The sequence below is a fragment of the Pholis gunnellus genome (genome assembly GCF_910591455.1).
Source record: "Pholis gunnellus genome assembly, chromosome: 9".
In the NCBI taxonomy this organism is placed as follows: Eukaryota; Metazoa; Chordata; class Actinopteri; order Perciformes; family Pholidae; genus Pholis; species Pholis gunnellus.
In genome coordinates, this window is record NC_136535.1 from 25406853 (window position 1) to 25428074 (window position 21222).

General features: G+C 40.1%; 4 protein-coding genes across 5 annotated transcripts in view; 1 reads left to right on the forward strand and 3 right to left on the reverse strand.

Moving 5' to 3' along the window:
* The window catches only part of sgsm2 (small G protein signaling modulator 2), a gene marked incomplete at its 3' end in the record, with an annotated part of 61006 nt that extends 54576 nt beyond the window's left edge, over positions 1–6430 (reverse strand). The window contains exon 1 of the mRNA XM_079166983.1: positions 6253–6430. Coding sequence (XP_079023109.1) covers positions 6253–6312 — 60 coding nt within the window. The 5' untranslated portion in view covers positions 6313–6430. The remainder of the gene's footprint in view (positions 1–6252) is intronic.
* Positions 6431–9055: 2625 nt separating this feature from the next.
* On the reverse strand, positions 9056–13911 carry tnfaip1 (tumor necrosis factor, alpha-induced protein 1 (endothelial)). The gene is made up of 7 exons (XM_079165800.1): positions 13722–13911; positions 12115–12464; positions 11504–11673; positions 10834–10917; positions 10551–10603; positions 10247–10442; positions 9056–9780 (listed from the first exon to the last, which is right to left on the reverse strand). Exons 2-7 carry the CDS (start codon positions 12353–12355, stop codon positions 9541–9543), a joined length of 984 nt encoding a protein of 327 aa, XP_079021926.1. The 5' UTR covers positions 12356–12464; positions 13722–13911; the 3' UTR covers positions 9056–9540.
* Positions 13912–14634: 723 nt separating this feature from the next.
* ift20 (intraflagellar transport 20 homolog (Chlamydomonas)) lies at positions 14635–17628 on the forward strand. Its single transcript, XM_079166332.1, has 5 exons — positions 14635–14712; positions 15942–16079; positions 16158–16243; positions 16328–16431; positions 17104–17628. Exons 2-5 carry the CDS (start codon positions 15953–15955, stop codon positions 17183–17185), a joined length of 399 nt encoding a protein of 132 aa, XP_079022458.1. The 5' UTR covers positions 14635–14712; positions 15942–15952; the 3' UTR covers positions 17186–17628.
* Positions 17629–17952: 324 nt separating this feature from the next.
* On the reverse strand, positions 17953–20731 carry lyrm9 (LYR motif containing 9). 2 transcript variants are annotated; one of them, XM_079166596.1, is made up of 4 exons: positions 20626–20730; positions 18940–19070; positions 18281–18373; positions 17953–18199 (listed from the first exon to the last, which is right to left on the reverse strand). In XM_079166596.1, exons 2-4 carry the CDS (start codon positions 19057–19059, stop codon positions 18182–18184), a joined length of 231 nt encoding a protein of 76 aa, XP_079022722.1. In that variant the 5' UTR covers positions 19060–19070; positions 20626–20730; the 3' UTR covers positions 17953–18181. The 2 variants fall into 2 exon arrangements, with proteins under 2 accessions (XP_079022722.1, XP_079022721.1); XM_079166595.1 differs by having other exon boundaries at positions 17955–18199; positions 18940–19073; positions 20626–20731.
* Positions 20732–21222: the final 491 nt, after the last annotated feature.

Here is a 21222-nt window from a genome sequence, read left to right on the forward strand (position 1 = left end):
TGACATACTATACTATACTATACTATACTATACTATACTATACGATGACCTTTTTATTACTTTTTTCGACCTTTATTGTCTCAATCTCTAGTTTCAAGTCTTCTTCAATACAGCATGATGTTCATTTAGTAAATGATGGTCCATTTAGAGTCAAACAGACCATAAAGCAGGGGATGCTTTAGGGGCGGGGCTACACAGTGATTGACAAATAGTCGTTTGCTGCTATATTAATGCTGTATATCGTATATATAACCTTTAAAATGTGCACTCTGGGAATTAACGGGTACTGGGTTGTTGCAAGTAAACGTCACCTATGTTGTTACAGTAAGTTACAGTACAGTTGAACTGCTCATCTTTTCTAACCAGAACAGAATAATTATAACAACAAAAAAAGGAATTTAAGAGACTGAGACATACGTTTTGACTCGTCATAGTAGGAAAAGCACAGGAATTACTAAAAACATTAACAAGAGCTTCAATGGACCCTGAAACTGAAGCAGACAAATGGAAGTCAGCAATATTTTTTAAATCACATTTCTCAAATGTGAAATGTCAAAATGTCTTCTGTGACTAAGACGAGCTGCAGAACAGCTAACAAGTGCAGAGAAACCTCAATGGAAGTCAGTCCGCTCTGTACGATCCTTAAACCACCATCACTATGTTTGTCTCTTCAGCTTGAAATCTTATTGAAATGAATAATCTTATCAAACTATATTCATTACATCAATGTATTATCGATTGATGAATGGTTTCCTTTCCTCTCAATGTGAGGAGCATCATATGGTTAATCAGCTATAGTGAGGCCACGGCAGAGACACCGTCATTAACGAGGTAATTATTCATGTCTCTCGGACTTTGAAGGACGACTCGGTGGAATTAATCCCGTCTTTTCATGTCTCGTTGACCTGTTTTGTTGTTTTCACACACACACACACACAAACAATGTCTCTCCTAACATCTAGAGATAATACCCCTACTGCCTTAAAAGTGCCCAATCATGTGTCGAATCAATTTCTTCCCCGTCGAGAAATAAATTGAGCGGAAATTAACATTTAACCCCACAGTACAAAAAAGATCAATTGGATATCAATGCAGTGTAGAGGGCAGGAGACATAAAAGAAGATTGTGGCAGGAAGAAATGACTCCGTCCTGGAGGACGTGAAGTTAATCCGACACTCTGCTGCGTAACGACAGAATATTTCTTCAGGGGAAAAGCAACTTAACGTTGTTTAGCTGCGAGTTGCAATATGGCAGCTCACTGTGGTAAACAAAGGGGATAGAGTTAGAGGAGCATTGATGCTGACTGGACCCGACTAGATGTACTGAGCTTCAAGTCTACTTTCTGTTTCTACGACCAGCCGTAGAAGAGGCTGCAAACACCTGATCGTTTTTTAAAGGACAAGCATGAAGTAGAATCCAAAGATTATACTTTAAGAATGCTTTGTTGTGGTGATTAATAAAAGGCAAAGAGGACCTTTTAATTCAAAGCTCCTGGTATCTCACCACAGACTGTATATAAGAAGTGGTGACGTTTTGAAGCCTTGAGTTTGGCATTCTGGCAGTCGTCATCTTTTTTTTTTTAAACCAGGGAACAGGAAGTGACCATATCTGGACTGAGGAGGAGTGACGTGGAGACGCCGTATACGTCTCTGGTAGAGACCTGTCAATCACTGTGTAGCCCCGCCCCTAAAGCATCCCCTGCTTTATGGTCTGTTTGACTCTAAATGGACCATCATTTACTAAATGAACATCATGCTGTATTGAAGAAGACTTGAAACTAGAGATTGAGACCATAAACTCATGTTTACAATGTTTACTGAGGTAATAAATCAAGAGAGAAGTAGAGTCATTTTCTCATAGACTTCTATACAACCAGAGGAGTCGCCCCCTGGTGGACAGCAGAGAGAATGCAGCTTTAACACATGAAGCATCGGGTCCATTCGTCGGAACCGGACGTTTTTGTCTGTATCTCAGACATAATCTGGACAAACTAACCATTAAATGTGCCCCGATTTACATAGAATACGTTTTGCGTACTTACATCTTATTGGCCACGCTAACAGCTTGGCTCTAGAGATAAATATTCAGTCAGTCGATCGCTCCACCATTCTAGATCAGACTGAAATACTTCAACATCCACTGAACGATCGTCATGAAATAAACTATTGAGGAACCACAGAAGACCATTAATGTTAATGGTGGTCATCTGTCTTTTCAACCAGTTTTACCAGAACTGTAATGAGAGCAGCCGCCCAAAATGATCAGATCTGCGTTAAAGTAAAAACAAAACCAACAAAACCTCTGGAGAATAAACTGAACGGTCAATCTGATGCGTCACTCTGAATGTATGAGGATGAATAGCAGCGTTTAACATCTTTAGCTGCATTGGGAGAACTATGCAAACTATAACAACAACATGGATTCTTTTGCTCTTCATTTTGGATTCGGTTCACTTCATCTTCTTCTTCTCTGTCACATATTTGCCTCCTCCTTTGTCTTCATTGTCATTCTAAATAAATGGGATAGTGATTTTTTCAGGCATTTAATTTCCACCCTGCAGCCTCTCAGTAATCTGTCATTTCCACATTTGTCACAGAGCTTTTGGGCGTCCGGCACTTAAAACACCTGCAGTATTAAAAAAAAAGGTGCTTTTCTTTTCCAGCCTCCTGCATTTGACTGACAACTCAGCTGTAGTGGATTCAAGACAAAAGGAGTCACATTGTTAATTAAACCAGCCAAAGACTACTTTTGTGTATTTAAAACTGTAATAATCCGCTCTTCTGCTGGAGAGTGTGCTCTCCAATTTGACATTTTCATTTTGTCACTGCCTGTTGGAGAAATTCTTTTGGGAGAATAAATTCGGAGGATTCTCAACACGTGGGACTGAGACGGCGTGATCTGCTGCAGGTTCTTCCAATAAAACATCTATTTGAGCTTCAGCAGCTCCTAACAACAGACTTCTCTCTTTGAGAGGACCTCTGCACACAAACACAAAAAGGGATCCTTGTTTTTTTAGGCTTCTGTGCGAGAGACCACCTGACTCGGCCGCCTCACTTGCTGCCATATTAATCGCCAACTGATGCAATTTAACTTCTTAGGGAGCTGCTAAAGCTTTCAGTTGCCAAGCAATACCGAGGTAGCCGAGTTGCCGCTTAAAGAGACAGCGAGCTGTGAAGCAGCAGCAGCAGCTAGTGGGCTCTGAGCAAACCCGTCTGTCTCAGTTCAGGAGGCATCGACTAACATCTCATGGATGAACTACGGCCGATCAATACGGGTTTGGAAGAAACAGCGATTCCTTCATAAGGTGAAACTGATCTCAGCATAAAACATAAATAGCTGCATTGATTCTGGGTTTATCTGATGTACAGAAAATAATCATATTTTAAAAAAAACACAATCTCAGCTCAACCAGGGCCATGAATAGAAAAACGGTCTCACATCTGCTGGGAGCGCTAACAAGCTATCATGTATCTAACGATTTGGAACAACAGAAGAAGACAAACAAACGGAATAATTGTCACATATGACAGGCGTATTGAGTGTTTCCGTGCTCAAAGTGAAACATAAAGCTGTGGAGACCTTAAAAAATAAAACCTCCCACTGACACACAAAGTGGTTTTTCTTTAAATGTTAACAACCAGGAAGCATTAAGAATTGATGCCACCGGAGCACCGAGGCAAAGCGACCGGAGGGTTTTGTTTGCAGAAGCAGCTCGGAGCGCCAGCGCGCCGCTTCCGACGGCCCGGTGACCCGCGAATGCAACGTTCCCCCTCATTTCCCTCATGGCCTGACTTTAGGAGACACGGATCCCAAACGCCTGCTGACATCCTGAGAACTGAAGCTATTTTCAGTGATGATTCAGTCATTTAATGTCCCAGACCCAAGGGGTGACTGTGGGACAGTATTTAGCCCAGATATTCAGAGTGAATCCTCACAGTGAACTATTTATTCTGCAGTTTTTATGAATGAATATAGTGTTCGCTCTAAAACACGACAGAAACTAATCAAAATCTTAACTAAAAGGTGATATTTATGAGATTGAGCTCTCAACATGGTGACGGCTGAGTCGGTAGCTAGCAGCTAACAACGCTAACTGCTGCAGCGCTACCAGTGCTAACAGAGATTGCCTGTTAGGCATATATATATATATATATATATATACAGTATATGCAGCAGTTTGTACTGTTAGCGCTGTTAGCTGCTAGCTACCGGATAAGTCGTCGCCATGTTGAGAGCCGTTCAGAGGCAATAAAAATGGCGATAGAAGTGGACGTAGTAAATGTTGCTTTCCTTTCACATTAAAACGTTTTCCTAATCTACAGGACTGTACTGGTCTGACTGAGACCACAGTTGACTCTCACTACGAACAACAGTAACACAACATTACATAAAGATGAGTATTGAGTCGGCACTGATCAGAGTTTTTGTTCTCGGCCTTGACGCAGACTCGACTTTAAGTGTGGCTGACGACAACATTGTCTGATAAACACTCAAAATCACATCCCTGCCAGTAGCTTGATTGCCAGTGAGCAGCATTTGCCAGCTGTAAAAAAAAAAAAAAGCAACATAAAGACTGAACATCAAACTGCAGATGCATCCGTGGAAAAACAGCAATATGATTTAAAATACCAAGAAGAAGAAGAAGAATAAGACGACATGTACGCTGAACAAAGACAACCTGGATCGACCTGAAGGAACAGCAGACTGAACAGGAAGTCACTGACGTACTGCACGGACCTTTTATGGAGTTTTACTTTCTAAAACTTCCTTTGTAGCAGAGTAACAGAGTTTGTAAGTATTTGTCTCAACCTTCAGATGACGAGCGTCTTACAGCTGCAGTGGTTTATGAATCACAGTCTGTATAGAAGAAGTGGACGTAGTTGTGATGATGTCACCTATCGGTTTGTGGGCTGATGTTTTGAAGCCTCCAGTTCGGCCATTTTGCCGCCGCCATGTTTTTTTGCAACCGATGAACAGGAAGTGACCATATCTGGACTGAGGAGGAGTGACGTAGAGACGCCGTACACGTCTCTGGTAGAGACCTGTCAATCACTGTGTAGCCCCGCCCCTAAAGCATCCCCTGCTTTATGGTCTGTTTGACTCTAAATGGACCATCATTTACTAAATGAACATCATGCTGTATTGAAGAAGACTTGAAACTAGAGATTGAGACCATAAACTCATGTTTACAATGTTTACTGAGGTAATAAATCAAGAGAGAAGTAGAGTCATTTTCTCATAGACTTCTATGCAACCAGGAGTCGCCCCCTGGTGGACACTAGAGAGAATGCAGCTTTAACACATGAAGGTGGAGGTTGTCACCCAATCCGCTCACTAAACCTCAAGCTATGATGAATGCATATAATAAGTGAAGCAATGGATGATATAATGTGGGTAAATGTGATGCTTTTTCTCTCATAAAACACAGAGAACACATACAAAATAAATAAATAAAGATAACCCTATTCGACTGATGGATGCTGGGCTTGATATTTTTAGATTTCCTCCCCGTTCAGATGATGGAAACTACTCTGCTCACACCGTGGTAAAGGCAGCGAGCCACACCTCGTCACATCCAGTGTTGGATTCACACATTTTCACACATTTCAGGAATAAATATCTTTTTACAGTTGTATCTTTTCTCTGAAAGGCGGCGTGCAGCACACAGCGGCGTAGAGAGGTTAGAGGAGCAATGATTGTTGCTCCAGAGATGATGCGAGACATTCATCAGCAGGAACAAAAAAGCCTGTGGCTCTGCTGTCACACTCCAGACACAGCAGCTTTATTATGGGATGCTATATTATTGGACACCATGCAAACGTAAAGCATGGAGGATGACACAAAATAGATGTGTTTGGTGACGTATGGTCAATTAAAACTTTTGCATTGTAGGAATATTAGCCGAGAAATCAATTATAGCAATATAGCAGCTAAAACACAACCTTTACAAATTTTATCCTCATTTAAAGGACCGAATGTGAGATTTAAGAGTGTGCAATAATATAGGAATATGCATGTAATTCTTTACCTGAAGCAAAAATATAATGATGCAAATACAGATCTGGAAATGTCATTTTGCAATAAAACTGAAAGCAAAAACTTGTATTTTTCAGACGCGAAAACGCCCGCAAAAAAAAAACACGCAAAGTATGAGCGCAACACTTCGGAGCCTCGTGCTTTCCCCGTGAACATATTGACATGATGCGTTAAAAGACGCTGAAGCTCGACGGACCGACACACAGCGGCTCTCACCTCGCGTTTGACGTTCCACAGTAATTTCTGTTTGTGGTCTTCCTCCGTGGAGCCCTCCATGTCTGTCCGCGGTGGTCACACACACTCACAGGTCCGTCCGTCTGTCCGTCCGTCCGTCCGTCTGTCTCTCTCTCTCTCTCTCCCCCCTCTGGCCCTCTCACAACCTCTTCTGCCTCTTTTTTTATCCCCTCGTTTCCTTCTTCTTCTTCTTCTTCGCTCAGCTGACGCAGCTGACGTCAGAGGATCCGCCTTCCTCCCCGATCAATGGAGGAGGGAAATAAATAATAAATAATAAATATAAATAAATCCGACTCCTCAACCTGTAGAGTCCTCTTTATTTAAAGCATCTTTGTTGTGTTAACGCTCTCCAGCTGTGACAGATGTTCACCTCTAAAACAGAAGGCGTGACACGCTGGACAACGGTTTGGTGGTTGTCATAGTTACATCTTGATGCATCATGTATGTGTGTGTGCAGCTCGATGCATTAATGAGCTCATCAAAATCGATGACGTCATTCATTAACACACTGCAGCTCATTTGACAGGAAGCTAAAAATAGTGCTTTTTTATTTTTTCTTTCTCTGAAGCTCACTGCTGCAAAATAAATGACGTCACGGTGAGGTGACGTAAAGCGTGACCTCCTGTGTTGATGTTTTTTTTGGGGGGGGGGGGGGTCTGAAGGAGCAGCTGCGACCATCAGAAGTCTGCAAAAAACTCTGCACGTGGCCTTTTATTTCTGCTCCATGTTTAAATGTAAAGAGTTATAAACTAAAACTAGATTAAAAAAACATTAAAAAAACACAATATTCTCTGTTTAAAAATAAATAACAAAAATGTAATTAAAATGGTTAATTCCTTTCAGTTAGAGTTTTTTTCATCTATAATATATCTTTAATAAATAAAATGACAGAATGAATTTATCTCGTAAACACAAACTGAACAGACTTCGTATGAAATGACGTCACAGTGAACCCGTCTGGTTTTAATAAATCATTATTATAAACATTTAAGTGTTGCAGTAGATTTAACATTTAACCACCAAGCTGTTCAGCTCAGGTCTGATTTAAATCCTGTGTTAGAGAAAGAGATTCACAAATCTAAATATATGATAACTCCTGTATAAAGACTATAAGGAGCTACAAACTATATACAATAAACAAATAGTTCATATATAATATAAATATATAAACTAAACCTTTCTGAAAGACTTTACCTAAACTATCACAAACACCCTGAAAGCTTTTTAAACTGAACTAAATCAAAAAGTCTGAAAATAAGAAAATAAAAACTAATGTAAACTTTAAAAACACTTTATTTCACGTACGTTTTTTCTTCTCACTGATTGGACGTCGTCAGTTGGTAAAAGATGATGTCATACTCCTGTGAACCAATCAGAACTCGGCTCAATGTAAACGTGACGACCGTCAAACGTTAAAGATAGTTCTGATGAAGCAGATCTTAAAGATCTGAAAACATTTATTGAGATTCGATGGATTCTTATATTTAGGTTATTTATTGTTTTAATGGTAAAAACTCTGCTTCATCGGCCTTCAGCTGAAAATAAAGAAATCTCTTTTGTGAGAACTGTTTTCTTTACTGAACTTTCTCTTTGATGTCTGCTCGTAGTATATATATTTATTAAAATATAATATATGAAGAAATAATTAAGGTTTAAAACCAAGTTTTCAGGCGATGCTTTGAACCTGGTTTAAAAGCATCCTGAGTGGAAACATTCAATAATCCATCGTCACTAAATTCACTCCTGAGAACTTTTGGAGGCGAGAAATCAACCGTGTACAATTTAAATATTTGCAGTTTGATGGTGAATGGAACCACTTTCTTTTGGGAGTGGCAGCGTGGTCGTGAACATGTGGTCATCTGCCTTTTCCACAGAGAGATGAATTTAATGCACTAAAGATCAGTTTGTCTTCATCTTAACCTCGATGAAGACAAACTGATGGAAAACAGATCAAAGACACTAATGTTCACAAAGGAAATCTAAAAACAGATTTACATGCATTCTATCAGTGATTTCTCTCCAACCCGGTCACAGATCGACGAATTTCTTCCATAATCTTGTATTCATATCTGCAGTTCACCTTTGAGCCACACGAGGGAGCTGAATGTTCGTATTTAACATGTATATGTTTTTAATAACATTTCACAAAGTTGTGACTTATATCTCTGCTAAATGGTTCCTCTGTTCCAGGTCAAATGAAGTGATGTGGGACTAACTAATGTGAGGAGCGTTTATTTACACACAAATGATGATTTATAGTTAAGGTCTGTTAACTGGGTCGTGATGGTTTCTCCTTTTTCTAAAAAGGTGAGTTCCTTGAAACTAAATCCTGGGAAACAGTCTATAAAGGATCTGTGAGTAAAACTTATTTTAATGATTGATCGTCTTGATTAGTGTTTTTAAGGTTTAATGAACTGCCAGACGGACCAAAACTACTTCCAACCTTTGTGGACAATAACTATTTAAAAACACTCATAAAGCATCCCCTGCTTTATGGTCTGTGTGACTCTAAATGGACCATCATTTACTAAATGAACATCATGCTGTATTGAAGAAGACTTGAAACTAGAGATTGAGACCATAAACTCATGTTTACAATGTTTACTGAGGTAATAAATCAAGAGAGAAGTAGAGTCATTTTCTCATAGACTTCTATACAACCAGAGGAGTCGCCCCCTGGTGGACATTAGAGAGAATGCAGCTTTAACACGTGAAGCTTTGACTTCTCTCTTAAGAACTAGAAGTTTCCGTCTGACTAAAAACACAACAAAGACAAAAAAACTAGTTTAATAACAAGAACTTTTATCTTCACAGCTGGAAAAAGGCATAATGGTAAACTGCATTAAAACATGTTAGCGTCACACTAGTTCTGGTTCCTCTTTGGTAAACAACAGGCCTGTTGTTCGATGTGTTTATGAAACAATACGATATCTATAAATATGATACATGCTCTGCTGCTGATTCAGAGTGTAAGTGCTATGATCCGAACAGTATTTCTTCTAAGAAATAGTGCATATCAGTGATTCTTCCTCCACTAATAATCTACATTTAATAATAAAAAACAACAACAGCTCTCTAGTCGCTCTGATGATGATTCATAAATTATGACGGACAGAGCGGACGACACCACAACTATCCAGAGTAAAGTACAGCAAGGCCACAGTTTGGACTTCTTTCAGACAGAGAAGAAGAAGAAACGATCCAAAGAGAGAAAACGTTGAATGTTCGTCATCTCAAATCTGTCCGCTGGTTTTTGAGGTTTTAACAGTCTCAGTGTCCGAGCTGCCGGTCGTCGTACGTGCTGTACCTCTTCACGTGGATCCGGCGGACTCGCTCTCGGAGCTCCGCCCCCCCGGGCCCTGCCCCCCCCTCCTCGTCCTCGCTGTGGGAGCCGCAGGAGGTGAAGCTGCGACGCGTCGCCTCCAGCAGCACGGTGTCGGGCGGCGGCATCGTCTCGTACAGCAGCGTGTTCAGGGTCTCCTCGTAGATACGAGCTTCAGGGAACTCCACCTGAGGCGGGAAGAGAAGAGCCCAAATATTTATGTGGTAGATCAGAGAAGAGGACTTCATGTAGTGAAATCTGATTGTGTCGTCTGTTGCACAGATATAGACTGTGTGTAAGAAGCGGACAGTCATCGTGACGTCACTCATTCGATTGTGGACTGACACTTTGACCAAAAACTGCATTTTACAGATTACATGTGAACACATCATGATAACGTCATAATGTACCTTCAGCCAGTACTCATGTTCACTGAGCAGAGCCTGAAGGCATCATGATGTAACTGAAGTGAACCTCCGTTGGTTAGCCGTTAGCGGTGCTGCTAACATTACTAGCTCTCCTCCTGTTGGTCTAAACACTGATTGGTTGTTTACAATGAAACATGATCAGAGACTAGAAACACAAGTTCTACTGAGTCAGTAAAACTTTATTCACACTGTGATGGTTAACGGGTAAACACCGCCTCGTCCTCACCTTGGTCTGCTTCTTCTCCGTGGCGTAGACGATGGAGGTGCAGCAGACCTCGGCCAGCTTGCGTCCCTGACCGTAGAAGGACCAGCAGCAGATCTCGTCTCCGATCACGTCCTTGATGAAGAGGACGCGGCCGTTGAAGCTCAGAGACAGCCGGTCGAACAGCTCGATGTTCTTCAGCAGGTTGTCGTCCGAGTTGCTGTCGAGACGAAGAGGAGAAGAAGAAGAAGTCATTCTAGCTTTCTGTCCTGTGGCTCGTTAGACTTCAGTCTGAATAGATCAATGATCGTGGTATTGATGCTCTTACCTGGTGTAGGAGTACTTGTTGTTGCTTCTGTTGTACACCAGCTTCACTACAGGCTGACAGAGGGAACAAATCATTACAGATCTGGATTTTAGTGCTTCAAAGATAAATATTTATATGAATATTTCAGTGTCTTCACATGTAAAAATAAGAACATGCTGTATTTATCGATAAATAGCTGCAAAATGCATTATTCCATCTTCATCATTTTATAATTATTAACAACAAATGACATGAAAAGACCAATCATTTCATTTTTCTGGGTGTGAAGAAGCTTCATGTCTACCTTTGTGGAGGACTGGATGAGCTTCTCCTCTTCCTTCCTGGAGGTGACCACAGGTATGACACACATGGGCAGCTCTTTATTGTCCTGTCAATCACACAGCAGGAGACACGGGGTCAGAGGCATTGTGGGTAGTTATGGTGTATTTGATACTCATAACAATAAACTTGACTTTAAAGCACTTTTAAAAACTAAGTTTAGAACGTGCTTTACAAGATAGAAATGAACAAACAATGATGGTTTGCAGAAACGGGATGAATTAGCGGTACGGATGCTACAAACAGCCACAGCCTTCACTGGAGAACCTCGTCAATGTGACACAGTTGGTGAAATAACATTTTCTTTGCCGTGTTTCTCATCAACAGGTGAGCGGGCACAAACGGATGTTTAGGGGCGTTTCTACATCCGTTTCTGGCAGACTTTTGGTGTGGAAACGAGGCCTTTGCACGTGCCTTTCTCTCTAGTGTCCATCAGTGGGCGACTCCTCTGGTAAATGATGGTCCATTTAGAGTCAAACAGGGGATGCTTTAGGGCGGGGCTACAGTGATTGACAGGTCTCTACCAGAGACGTATACGGCGTCTCTACATCACTCCTCTGCGGACACACAAACCGTCCAAAGGTTTCATACGTCATCCTCTTTTCTCAACATGAGTCAGCGTGGGTGTGACTGACCTGCAGGGTGTTTTGACAAAGCTCCATCAGACCCTGGACGTCGTAATACTTCGCCTCAGCGAGCACCTCCTGGACGGCCTGACGACCTTTGGGCAAGGCGACCGTGCCGTCGCGTAGGAAGCACAGGACGCTGCCGAAGTGTTTCCCGCTGCGGTCGATCAGGATCCAACCTGAACGGAAACAACGCACCACGTTGTAGAATACGTACACACAAAGAGAACAACGTGTGGTCGACATGACAGCTTCTTTAAAACGGTTAGTGACACGCCAACAATGTGAAACTCTCTGTTCTCTGACCACGGTGAGCAACAAGTGAGATCTACGGTAGCCGTAGATAAAACACTGCAGTGAAGTCATGCGTCTTATAAAACCATATGTTCAATCACGGATTGTGATTAATAACCAATAAGTTGATTGTGTTGAATACCGGGAGAATCATAAATAACGTGACTTAAAAAAGCTTCCTAGTTCACTATTTTGGTAGAGAACTGTAAAAATACAGTCAAAAAACGGACTGACGCCATATTGTTTGGGGGATTTTTTAGTAAATAGCGATTATTTTGATCACGATAACCGTGACATTATATGTTCCTCGTTCAGAGCTGGCTTACCATCTTTATCGGTGAACACTTCCTTCTGTCCACTGAACATGGCTTTCAGCATGGAGTTCTGCCTCGTCAGCACCTGCAGCGTGGCGTAAAACAGGCTCCCGCCGACGTTGATGCGGACATACTTGTTGCCCAGGCCCACCGCTCCGCGGAAAGTGCAGGTCTTGGTCTTGGGACAGGCGGAGGAGGTCGAGGAGGAGGCGGAGTGGGTGTGACGCTGAGGCAGGCAGCTGTCCCCGGACATTTCCCTCTGGAGGTAGATGACCACCCTGCAGACGGAGGTCCGGAGGTCCCCCGCCGTGGTGACAGCTACTGATGAGGCCGCCACAACCTCTCACTGCTCCAGATCATTCCTGGCAAAACCAACAACAACACAAACGCATGAAACTGGAGCTAAAAAACAGGAATGTCAATGTTGATAAAGGCTAGTGAAGCATGTATCACAACACAGAGAGGAAGCCACCCATCACACTGTTATCTCGTCCTGTTCCTCTTCCAATTAAATGGAATGTGACTCGGCAGGAAACCAGAGGGGCAGAGAGAGAGAAAGAGGGGCACAAGTAAATATATGACATCTGCAACAGCAGGTAGCTCACTTATCTGGAATAGACGAACTGATATCAAACCTCTTACATATTTGTTTGGTAGTGATCCCCTTTAAAGTGCAGCTAGCTCCATATAACAGAGTACTAATGAGTGTGACAGCGTAGTAAAAGCTTACATGGCTTTATAATCTGAGGTGTAGCAGTGCTAGCAAATTATTGGGGGGGGGGGGGGGGGGGGTTAACTTTGTTAGCTTGTGTTGAACTCTAAACTAACGTCTCATCAAAGTATACAGTGAAAGAGACCCGTCATGGCTAGGCTAGCACTAACTTAAGAATGTAAGAGGTGAACTTGCTTTTACTCTGCAAATTAACATCTAATTTAGCTAAATAAGATGTTAACTAAGCTAATTTAGCTGTTAATTATAGTTTAACATAGCTTAGTTAGTTAACTTAGCTAGTCGTTATAGCTTAACTTCGCTAGTTAGTCAGCTAACTTAGCTTAGTTAGCTCATAACTAAGCTAACTTAGCTTAGTCAGCTGTTAACTTTAGTTTAACAAACTATAAACTCTACTTGAAAACTAAATGAGAAGCAGAAATAACATTCAACCAGTTCTTAATAAAGTGAACACCACCACCAGCTCAAATAAATAACGCAGGTGAGAACTAACTGGAGCTAAACTGTCTTTGGTTTAACTAACACTAGTCAACAACAAGCTGAAGGTTAGCTAGGCTAAAACTTCAGAAACTGAACTCCCTTTAGAAACTACCCGGTTTAACGTTTTCTTCTTCGTTGGTAAAAGACTACACATTGTACAACTCTATCGCTACTTTAGTAATGTACATGAAACACAAGTATAGTCTTCGGTTAATTCGTCTACAAAAAAAAAATACAAAATATAGTATTTATTCACTTTTTGCGTCACTCTTGTTACCGCTACTTCTTCTTCGTAACATTAAATAGCCAGACTTTTTCAATGGAGCGCGTGACGTTAATGTCCCCAGCTACACCGAGCCGTTGAATAACCGTTAAATAGCCGTTTACGAACTTTTACACGTTTACTTACCGACCTCACAGCGATGTCTTTACGTGTTGTCAGATAACCGAACACCGTGTAGTCTGATCAAGATGGACTTTATCGCCGTGACACGAAATAAATCCCCAAACAGTATCGAGATCAGAGTTGTGGAAAAAAAAGTAAAGTTAAACTCTTCTGGGTTCCTCTGGGTTCCTCTTTCTTCTTCTTCTTCGTCTTCTTCTTCTTCTTCTTCTTCTTCCTCTAAAGAGTTTACGGCAGAGCTGTGCGTTGAGACGCAAAATGCTGCCCCCTGCCGTCAGTAATATGCATTTATGGTGTATTTAATGTTGACATTAATTAATTTGTATAAAATATATATATAAATTAAATAGATTTGATTTAGATTTGACTTATTTCGAGTTCTATTTTATAATCCAATAAGTTTCCTGGATAAAACTGGACACAGCTGCTCACAACAAATACCTCAAAATGGACAAAACAGAAAAAACAACATAGGATTTACCTTTTAAATTAATTTAAATTAAGATTAAAATTAGAATTTAATTTAAATTGAAAACTATTTTATAAAATGAAAGTTGAATTTAAAATTAACAAGGACAAAATTAGACCTACATGCTCGAATATTACACATACCTTTAACGAGTTTTACAGTTACCATAAGGAATCTAATTTCCGTTTTTACTTTCAAAGTAAAAGCTCCACTATTAATACTGACACGACTTACGATATCTATCTCTGTATTTATTTGGGCCGTATGACAACATAACACATTTAATTACAAGTTTACCTCTGTCCTTGCTATTATAAATGGCCAATGAGCACCAGACATAGTGACTGATCACAGCCAATAACTTTATTCTGAAAAGCCAAACGTCTGCCACCATGCACATGCGCACACGAGCAGCAGCATTCGGTTACCTTGGCAGCGGAAGGAAAAGGAGGCGGAGCTTACTCTCTTTGCCACATAGTCCTACAACACAGAGCCGTTAGCTCTAACGGAGATAGCGGTTTAAAAAAGGTAACATATATTATATATATTACATATTTGCTAGATACGGTTTATTATAATGTTAGCTATCTAAAGAAGTGAATTAGCCTTAACGAGGGTTAGTGTGTCTCGTTGTACAGTTAGCCTTTCTGAGCTAACGTTAGCTAGCTAATGTAGCTCTAACTAAGCTAACTAACGTTAGCTGAGTTAACTCATTCTAGGTTGTGTTAGTTTTGGGCATAAAGTAGGATTTAAACATGGAAAAAAACCACCCAGAAAGTATGTGAACCGTTTGAGCTACTTGGTGCTCGTTCCTCCTTTTGAGACTAATATTAATTTCATGAAGTCAACGGTTAAATCAAACTTACATACATGATAAACGGTTAGCTAACACAGCTGTTAACGTTAAATATCAACCTGACTACGATACTTTTGGTTGAAATCTAACGTTTTAACAAATGCATTTATATTAAAAATTATATAATATTAGTATGTAAAATTAATATTTTACATACTAATATTTTAATAATAATGTATGGGTATAGCGCTTTAAAAGGTACTCAAAGACACTTTACATGGTAAAAACAGAAACAATAGAAGCAATTACAATAAAAACAAAATAGATGACGTAACAGTAAATGAACAAACATACATAACTGACTTTACAGCAAAAGTTTATATACTTTAAGTATAAAGAGGCTCTTCTTGCCATGTGGTGATCTGTCACTGAAGGTCAAAGTTCAAAAGGTTTGTTTGTTTTCATCAACAGTCACGTGTTATCAGATAGACAGGTAACTGTAGATAGAGACACAGACAGGTAACTGGAGATAGAGACACAGACAGGTAACTGTAGATAGAGACACAGACAGGTAACTGGAGATAGAGACACCGACGGGTAACTGGAGATAGAGACACAGACAGGTAACTGGAGATAGAGACACAGACAGGTAACTGGAGATAGAGACACAGACAGGTAACTGGAGATAGAGACACAGACAGGTAACTGGAGATAGAGAGAGAGACGGGTAACTGGAGATACTCTCCAACTCTGTGGCACGTGGACTAAAGGAAAGCTTGAATCATTTAATTATTCCTCTTTTGGAGACAAAAGTGTTTCAAATGTAAACATGATGATTGTGTCTTTATATCTGGTTGAACAGCTGTTATTGACACTGTGACTACAAGTCCAGTCTGTGTTCTACTTGTTTTCTTTCTCTGTGTTCTTGCTCTTCATCTCTCGTTCTCTCCGTCTCCCTCAGGCCCCGGGGCCATGGCGAAAGACCCGTTAGCCGAGGCAGGCTTTTATTTTGACGAGCTCAACAAGCTGCGGGTCCTGGAGCCCGACGTCAGCCAGAAGACCTCGGAGCTCAAGGAAGAGTGTAAAGACTTTGTGGACAGTAAGTCTCTTGTTCTTTGAGAGGCTTCTTTGAGCTGCTCGGGTCCTACAGGACACACTGACGTGTTCTGTTTTGCAGAAATCGGTCAGTTCCAGAAGATAGTGGGAGGTCTGATAGAGCTGGTGGATGAGCTGGCAAAGGAAGCAGAGACGGAAAAGATGAAGGTAGGCGTGGAGGTTAAAGCTGCTCTTTTATGAACAACTTCTTAATATTCATTTAATATTCATCCCTCTCTTCTTCAATTTCAGGCGATCGGAGCCAGAAACCTGCTGAAGTCGGTGGCGAAGCAGAGAGAAGCTCAACAGCAGCAGCTTCAGGCTCTCATCGCAGAGAAGAAGATGCAGCTCGAGAGGTGAAGCTCAGCACACAGACAGGGTGCATGATGGGTAGTGGTGGGGTCAAGAGGCCCTGGAGGTCATGTGACGAGGATTCGATACCGACACTTTTAAAAAGAAACATTAAACGATAAAGATAATACTCTTAAATAATAAGCCTGCTCCTAACTTCCGGGGTGTGTTTAGATGTTTGAAGAGGTTCCTCGTGTTGCTGTGAGACACTTCGTTCTCACATATCGTGCGTCTTGTTGTGTTTTTATCTTCAGGTGTAAAGTCCTCTCACACTGATGTGAGGCTGTGAGCTTCGTTCTGACGTCAGTGGTTTCCAGTCACGTGACTCGCTGTTTATTTTAAAACAAACATGATGCAAAAGTAGTGAAAACATTTGGATGCAGCAGATGCCGCCACCCACGTTTGTGTTTATATAAGATTATTATGATTTATATTCTTAAAGGAATCAATAACAAATGATTAGCTGGTGAGTATCGATCTGCCCCTTCACATGTGACACTTCACCTCCTTTCAGTACGTTGTGCAACAAAGCGGCTAAACGCTGCAGCTGCGTTGTGTTTGTAGCTACTGTGTCGCTCGTATAGCGATAAGAATACGTAACGACAGCCTCGTCATCATATCTACTATAGCAGACGCTTATGATAAAGCTTCACGTGTTTTCTGTTTCCTCCTCTCAGATATCGGATCGAGTACGAGGCTTTGTCTAAAGTAGAGTCTGAGCAGAACGAGTTCATCGACCAGTTCATCCTGCAGAAGTGACGACGCGGCGGTTTCCGTCTCCACACAGTGCCTCTAATGTTTCCTCTGAGCGACTTCAGAGAACGAGTCTGCTGCAACTCTGAAGAATCCTGAAGCTCAAAACACAAAACTCCTGTTTGAAGCTTATTCCAACGTGTGTGTTTGTGTGTGTGTCCAACATCAGAGAAGACGGAGCTATTTATACAAAGGAATATTATTTATACTATTTATACTGAAGAATGACTCCGTATATCTAGTTTTACTACTTTTTGTATCAATTTCGGTACTGCATGTTGCATGTGATCTGTAAATATATTTAGATTTTTAAAAGATAGAAGTCTTATTTCATTCCTCTGGTACCACCAGGAACACGTCGTCCTCTTTTCTTTCTCTTCTGTGAGTCATTGTTCATGTTTTCATTTGGACGACAAACGGTTATACTTGAATAAATACTGTTTATTGCACAACAACACGTGTCAGCGGTTTTGTTTCTCAGCGTTTGAGAGCTTCGCCTCTGAAAGTCACCGTGAGAAACAGTACCGAAAGACCCAGATCCTCCAGCAGAGACCGGTCCACAACACTGACACCACGCTACAGGAGACCCAGGAAGTATTGCTGGACCCGCTGGAGGGAAGGGAGACCCGGGAGAACCAGAACCAGGACTGAGAGGAGCAGACTGTCAGACCTGCTGCAGTAAAATGAGAGGTTTTCTAAAGACTCTGGTGCTCAGACACTACCACTTTAGTCCACAGGGGGCGACAGAGTCAACACTAAATGAAAGTTCCTTGTAGTAACTTCAAGTATACACTGTAAGCTGTAATTATTGAATATTAATTTATTAAAAAAAGAATTACAGTATACAGTCGTGTCATTACTATCTAGGAACAGTATTTACACGTTTTATAGATCCAGTCACTAGAATCCTCACTAAGAAGTCCGAACAGTTCGTCACATGTTGCTTCATCTCTTCACAGCAAAGAACACAAACATCACCTCCACCGACCCCGTGCTGTGACGTCACTTCTTCTTGGTGTACTGTAAATCAAAACGACAATGAATCATTTCAGTGTGTATTTATTCACACATCCAACTTGAAGTAATAAAACTCATTCTCACTTTATCCAGAATCCAGCGTGCGTCTGTGACGGCTCTCTGGATGATCATGTGGATCCTCTCCGGGTCGTCCTCATCAGAGTGACTGGTGTAACCCTGAACCAGAAGCATCATCAAGGGTTTAACGATGACGTCATGACGGCTGTGAGATTCATATATTTGTTGTAAACATCCTTCACAGTTTAAAGACTTCCTGAGTTCATCTCAGCAACGACTTTGGAGAGTTTAATCATCGAGGACGAACAAGACTAAACGATCTTTTGACTGGATACAACACGATGAAGAGTCATTAGACTTTAAGCTGATCTCTACCTCAAGTGTCTTAATGAGGGACTTTTCATAATGTTTAAACAATTAATTTAGCACCAAATTTGTGTGAAAAATATTATTAACCCACAAATTTCTGCAACAACTTAGGTGAGCATGAGGATGGCCATCATATATATATATAAAATAAATATATATATACTTCCATCTTAATGTTTAAAACTTTAAATGAATGAATGATTTATTTTTATTTCAGAGTCACTTCAGCAGCTCAGTCGCTTGTTTAAAAGCTTCATAATCAAAGTGTTAGTCAGCACAGTTCTACATAATACTAGTAATAATAATAATAATAATAAATCATCTGAGAAGGTTGAGCTCGTCAGTGGTGACCTCACCTGTCTGATGGCGTGTCGGTAATGCTGCTGCGTCGCTGCGTTGGGTAACTGTCTGCAGCAGCGGAGGAGATGTCGATAGAGCTGCACTGGGGTCAGCTCAGCGCCGACTAACGGCAGCATCCTCTGTTCAGCTGCTGTCGACAAACACACAATAAGCTCTGGTGAGAGGGATTCATAACCAGAACTATACATAATAATACATCATCTCAGATATCATGAGGTACATTCTATAATACATCATCTCAGATATCATGAGGTACATTCTATAATACATCACCTCAGATATCATGAGGTACATTCTATAATACATCACCTCAGATATCATGAGGTACATTCTATAATACATCACCTCAGATATCATGAGGTACATTCTATAATACATCATCTCAGATATCATGAGGTACATTCTATAATACATCATCTCAGATATCATGAGGTACATTCTATAATACATCATCTCAGATATCATGAGGTACATTCTATAATACATCACCTCAGATATCATGAGGTACATTCTATAATACATCATCTCAGATATCATGAGGTACATTCTATAATACATCACCTCAGATATCATGAGGTACATTCTATAATACATCATCTCAGATATCATGAGGTACATTCTATAATACATCATCTCAGATATCATGAGGTACATTCTATAATACATCATCTCAGATATCATGAGGTACATTCTATAATACATCACCTCAGATATCATGAGGTACATTCTATAATACATCATCTCAGATATCATGAGGTACATTCTATAATACATCATCTCAGATATCATGAGGTACATTCTATAATACATCACCTCAGATATCATGAGGTACATTCTATAATACATCACCTCAGATATCATGAGGTACATTCTATAATACATAACCTAATATCATGAGGTACATTCTATTCATTGAGGTTTTATTGACATGAAGGTAAAAAAAATTACTTTATTAACACAGAAGGAAATTCTTGTGCCAGACTTTTATAAAAGATTGTAATAGAAAAAAACAAAAGAATAAAAATATAAACAAATTTGAACAATAGAATACACATTAAGTGTGAAAATCTATTCTGGCACCATTGCAAAATAAAATACAATAGCAATAAGAGTAAGGTAAATAAATCAGGTGAATTATCTAATACAAAAACATGAAGCGTATAAGAAATTATACTGACAGCTTATTGGAAGCTAAAATATAAAAGTTATAAAACATTGAGATACATTTTATAAATGAGATTTAAAAAGTAGTAGAAAGTTATATTGCACAATGCTCAAAATAAAAGTAATATTACACAAGATATTATTGTTGGTGTCTGTAATAATAAATATATATATATATATATATATATATATATATATATATATATATATATACACAATATCAAAATGACATTTTAACAAACACGTGTGTCCTCCATTCTTAATTCTCACGTGACTGTCCTGACAAAGTGAAGTTAATGTCAGTCACACAGAAACATTAACCTAATTTAAAGACTGTTTATTTCGTTTGAAATCTATTTTCTTTATCCTGAGGTGACCTACGCTGCTAGCTAGCTAGCTTACCTACTAGCTAGCTAGAGCTGGTTAAAAAGGTAAACATTGCGTAACCTTAGATAAAAGTACATGAGCTCGTTCAAACAGAGCATTAGTTTAACACAGTGGCTAACATGTTAGCTTACTGTAACGTTAGCTGTGAGTCGTAGTGAAAGCTGTCAGCAGGCAGCTTACTATTTTAAAAACCTTCTTGTAGTCATATTATGAAAGTAACCAACCAACCAACCGCTGTGCTCTTCTTCTTCTTCTTCCGGTTAATAAAGGCTTGTCCCGCCTTACTCTGCCTCTGATTGGTTCACATCAATCTTTACACCAACTCTGACCAATCATGCTCCTTGTGGCTAAATATAACCAATCCAACCAATCAGAGGCAGCGTAGGGCGGGTCAAACAATCAGGAGTCTTCTTCGTGTGTTTTCGTTGCGGTTCCGTTGCATTGAAACACTTCCGCTCTCTTCTGGCTGTGCTGATTACTTTATATACATTCTTAACTTTTATACTACTTGTCCCACTACTTATCAGAGGAAATACTGTACTTTTTATTAACCACTGCTTCTATTTGACATCTGTAGTTAATTAATACTTACTTTTAATAATTTGCATAAAGCTCCACCGGCCACAACAATACAATTTTACTTTTATATATATATATTATAATATATATATATATAAAGTGTATATATATATATAAGACACACAAACACTACATAGGAAGTGGTAATT

Excerpts from the sequence above, each read along its gene's own strand:
- tnfaip1 (XM_079165800.1), bottom strand. The coding sequence starts at position 12,355 with ATGTCCGGGGACAGCTGCCTGCCTCAGCGTCACACCCACTCCGCCTCC. Across the intron at positions 11,674-12,114 it reads AGTGTTCACCGATAAAGATG|GTTGGATCCTGATCGACCGC; the intron begins GTAAGCCAGCTC and ends GTTTCCGTTCAG. Across the intron at positions 10,918-11,503 it reads TTTGTCAAAACACCCTGCAG|GACAATAAAGAGCTGCCCAT; the intron begins GTCAGTCACACC and ends TGTGATTGACAG.
- ift20 (XM_079166332.1), top strand. The coding sequence starts at position 15,953 with ATGGCGAAAGACCCGTTAGCCGAGGCAGGCTTTTATTTTGACGAGCTC. Across the intron at positions 16,080-16,157 it reads GTGTAAAGACTTTGTGGACA|AAATCGGTCAGTTCCAGAAG; the intron begins GTAAGTCTCTTG and ends TCTGTTTTGCAG. Across the intron at positions 16,432-17,103 it reads AAGAAGATGCAGCTCGAGAG|ATATCGGATCGAGTACGAGG; the intron begins GTGAAGCTCAGC and ends TCCTCCTCTCAG.
- lyrm9 (XM_079166596.1), bottom strand. The coding sequence starts at position 19,059 with ATGCTGCCGTTAGTCGGCGCTGAGCTGACCCCAGTGCAGCTCTATCGA. Across the intron at positions 18,374-18,939 it reads ACCGACACGCCATCAGACAG|GGTTACACCAGTCACTCTGA; the intron begins GTGAGGTCACCA and ends CTTCTGGTTCAG.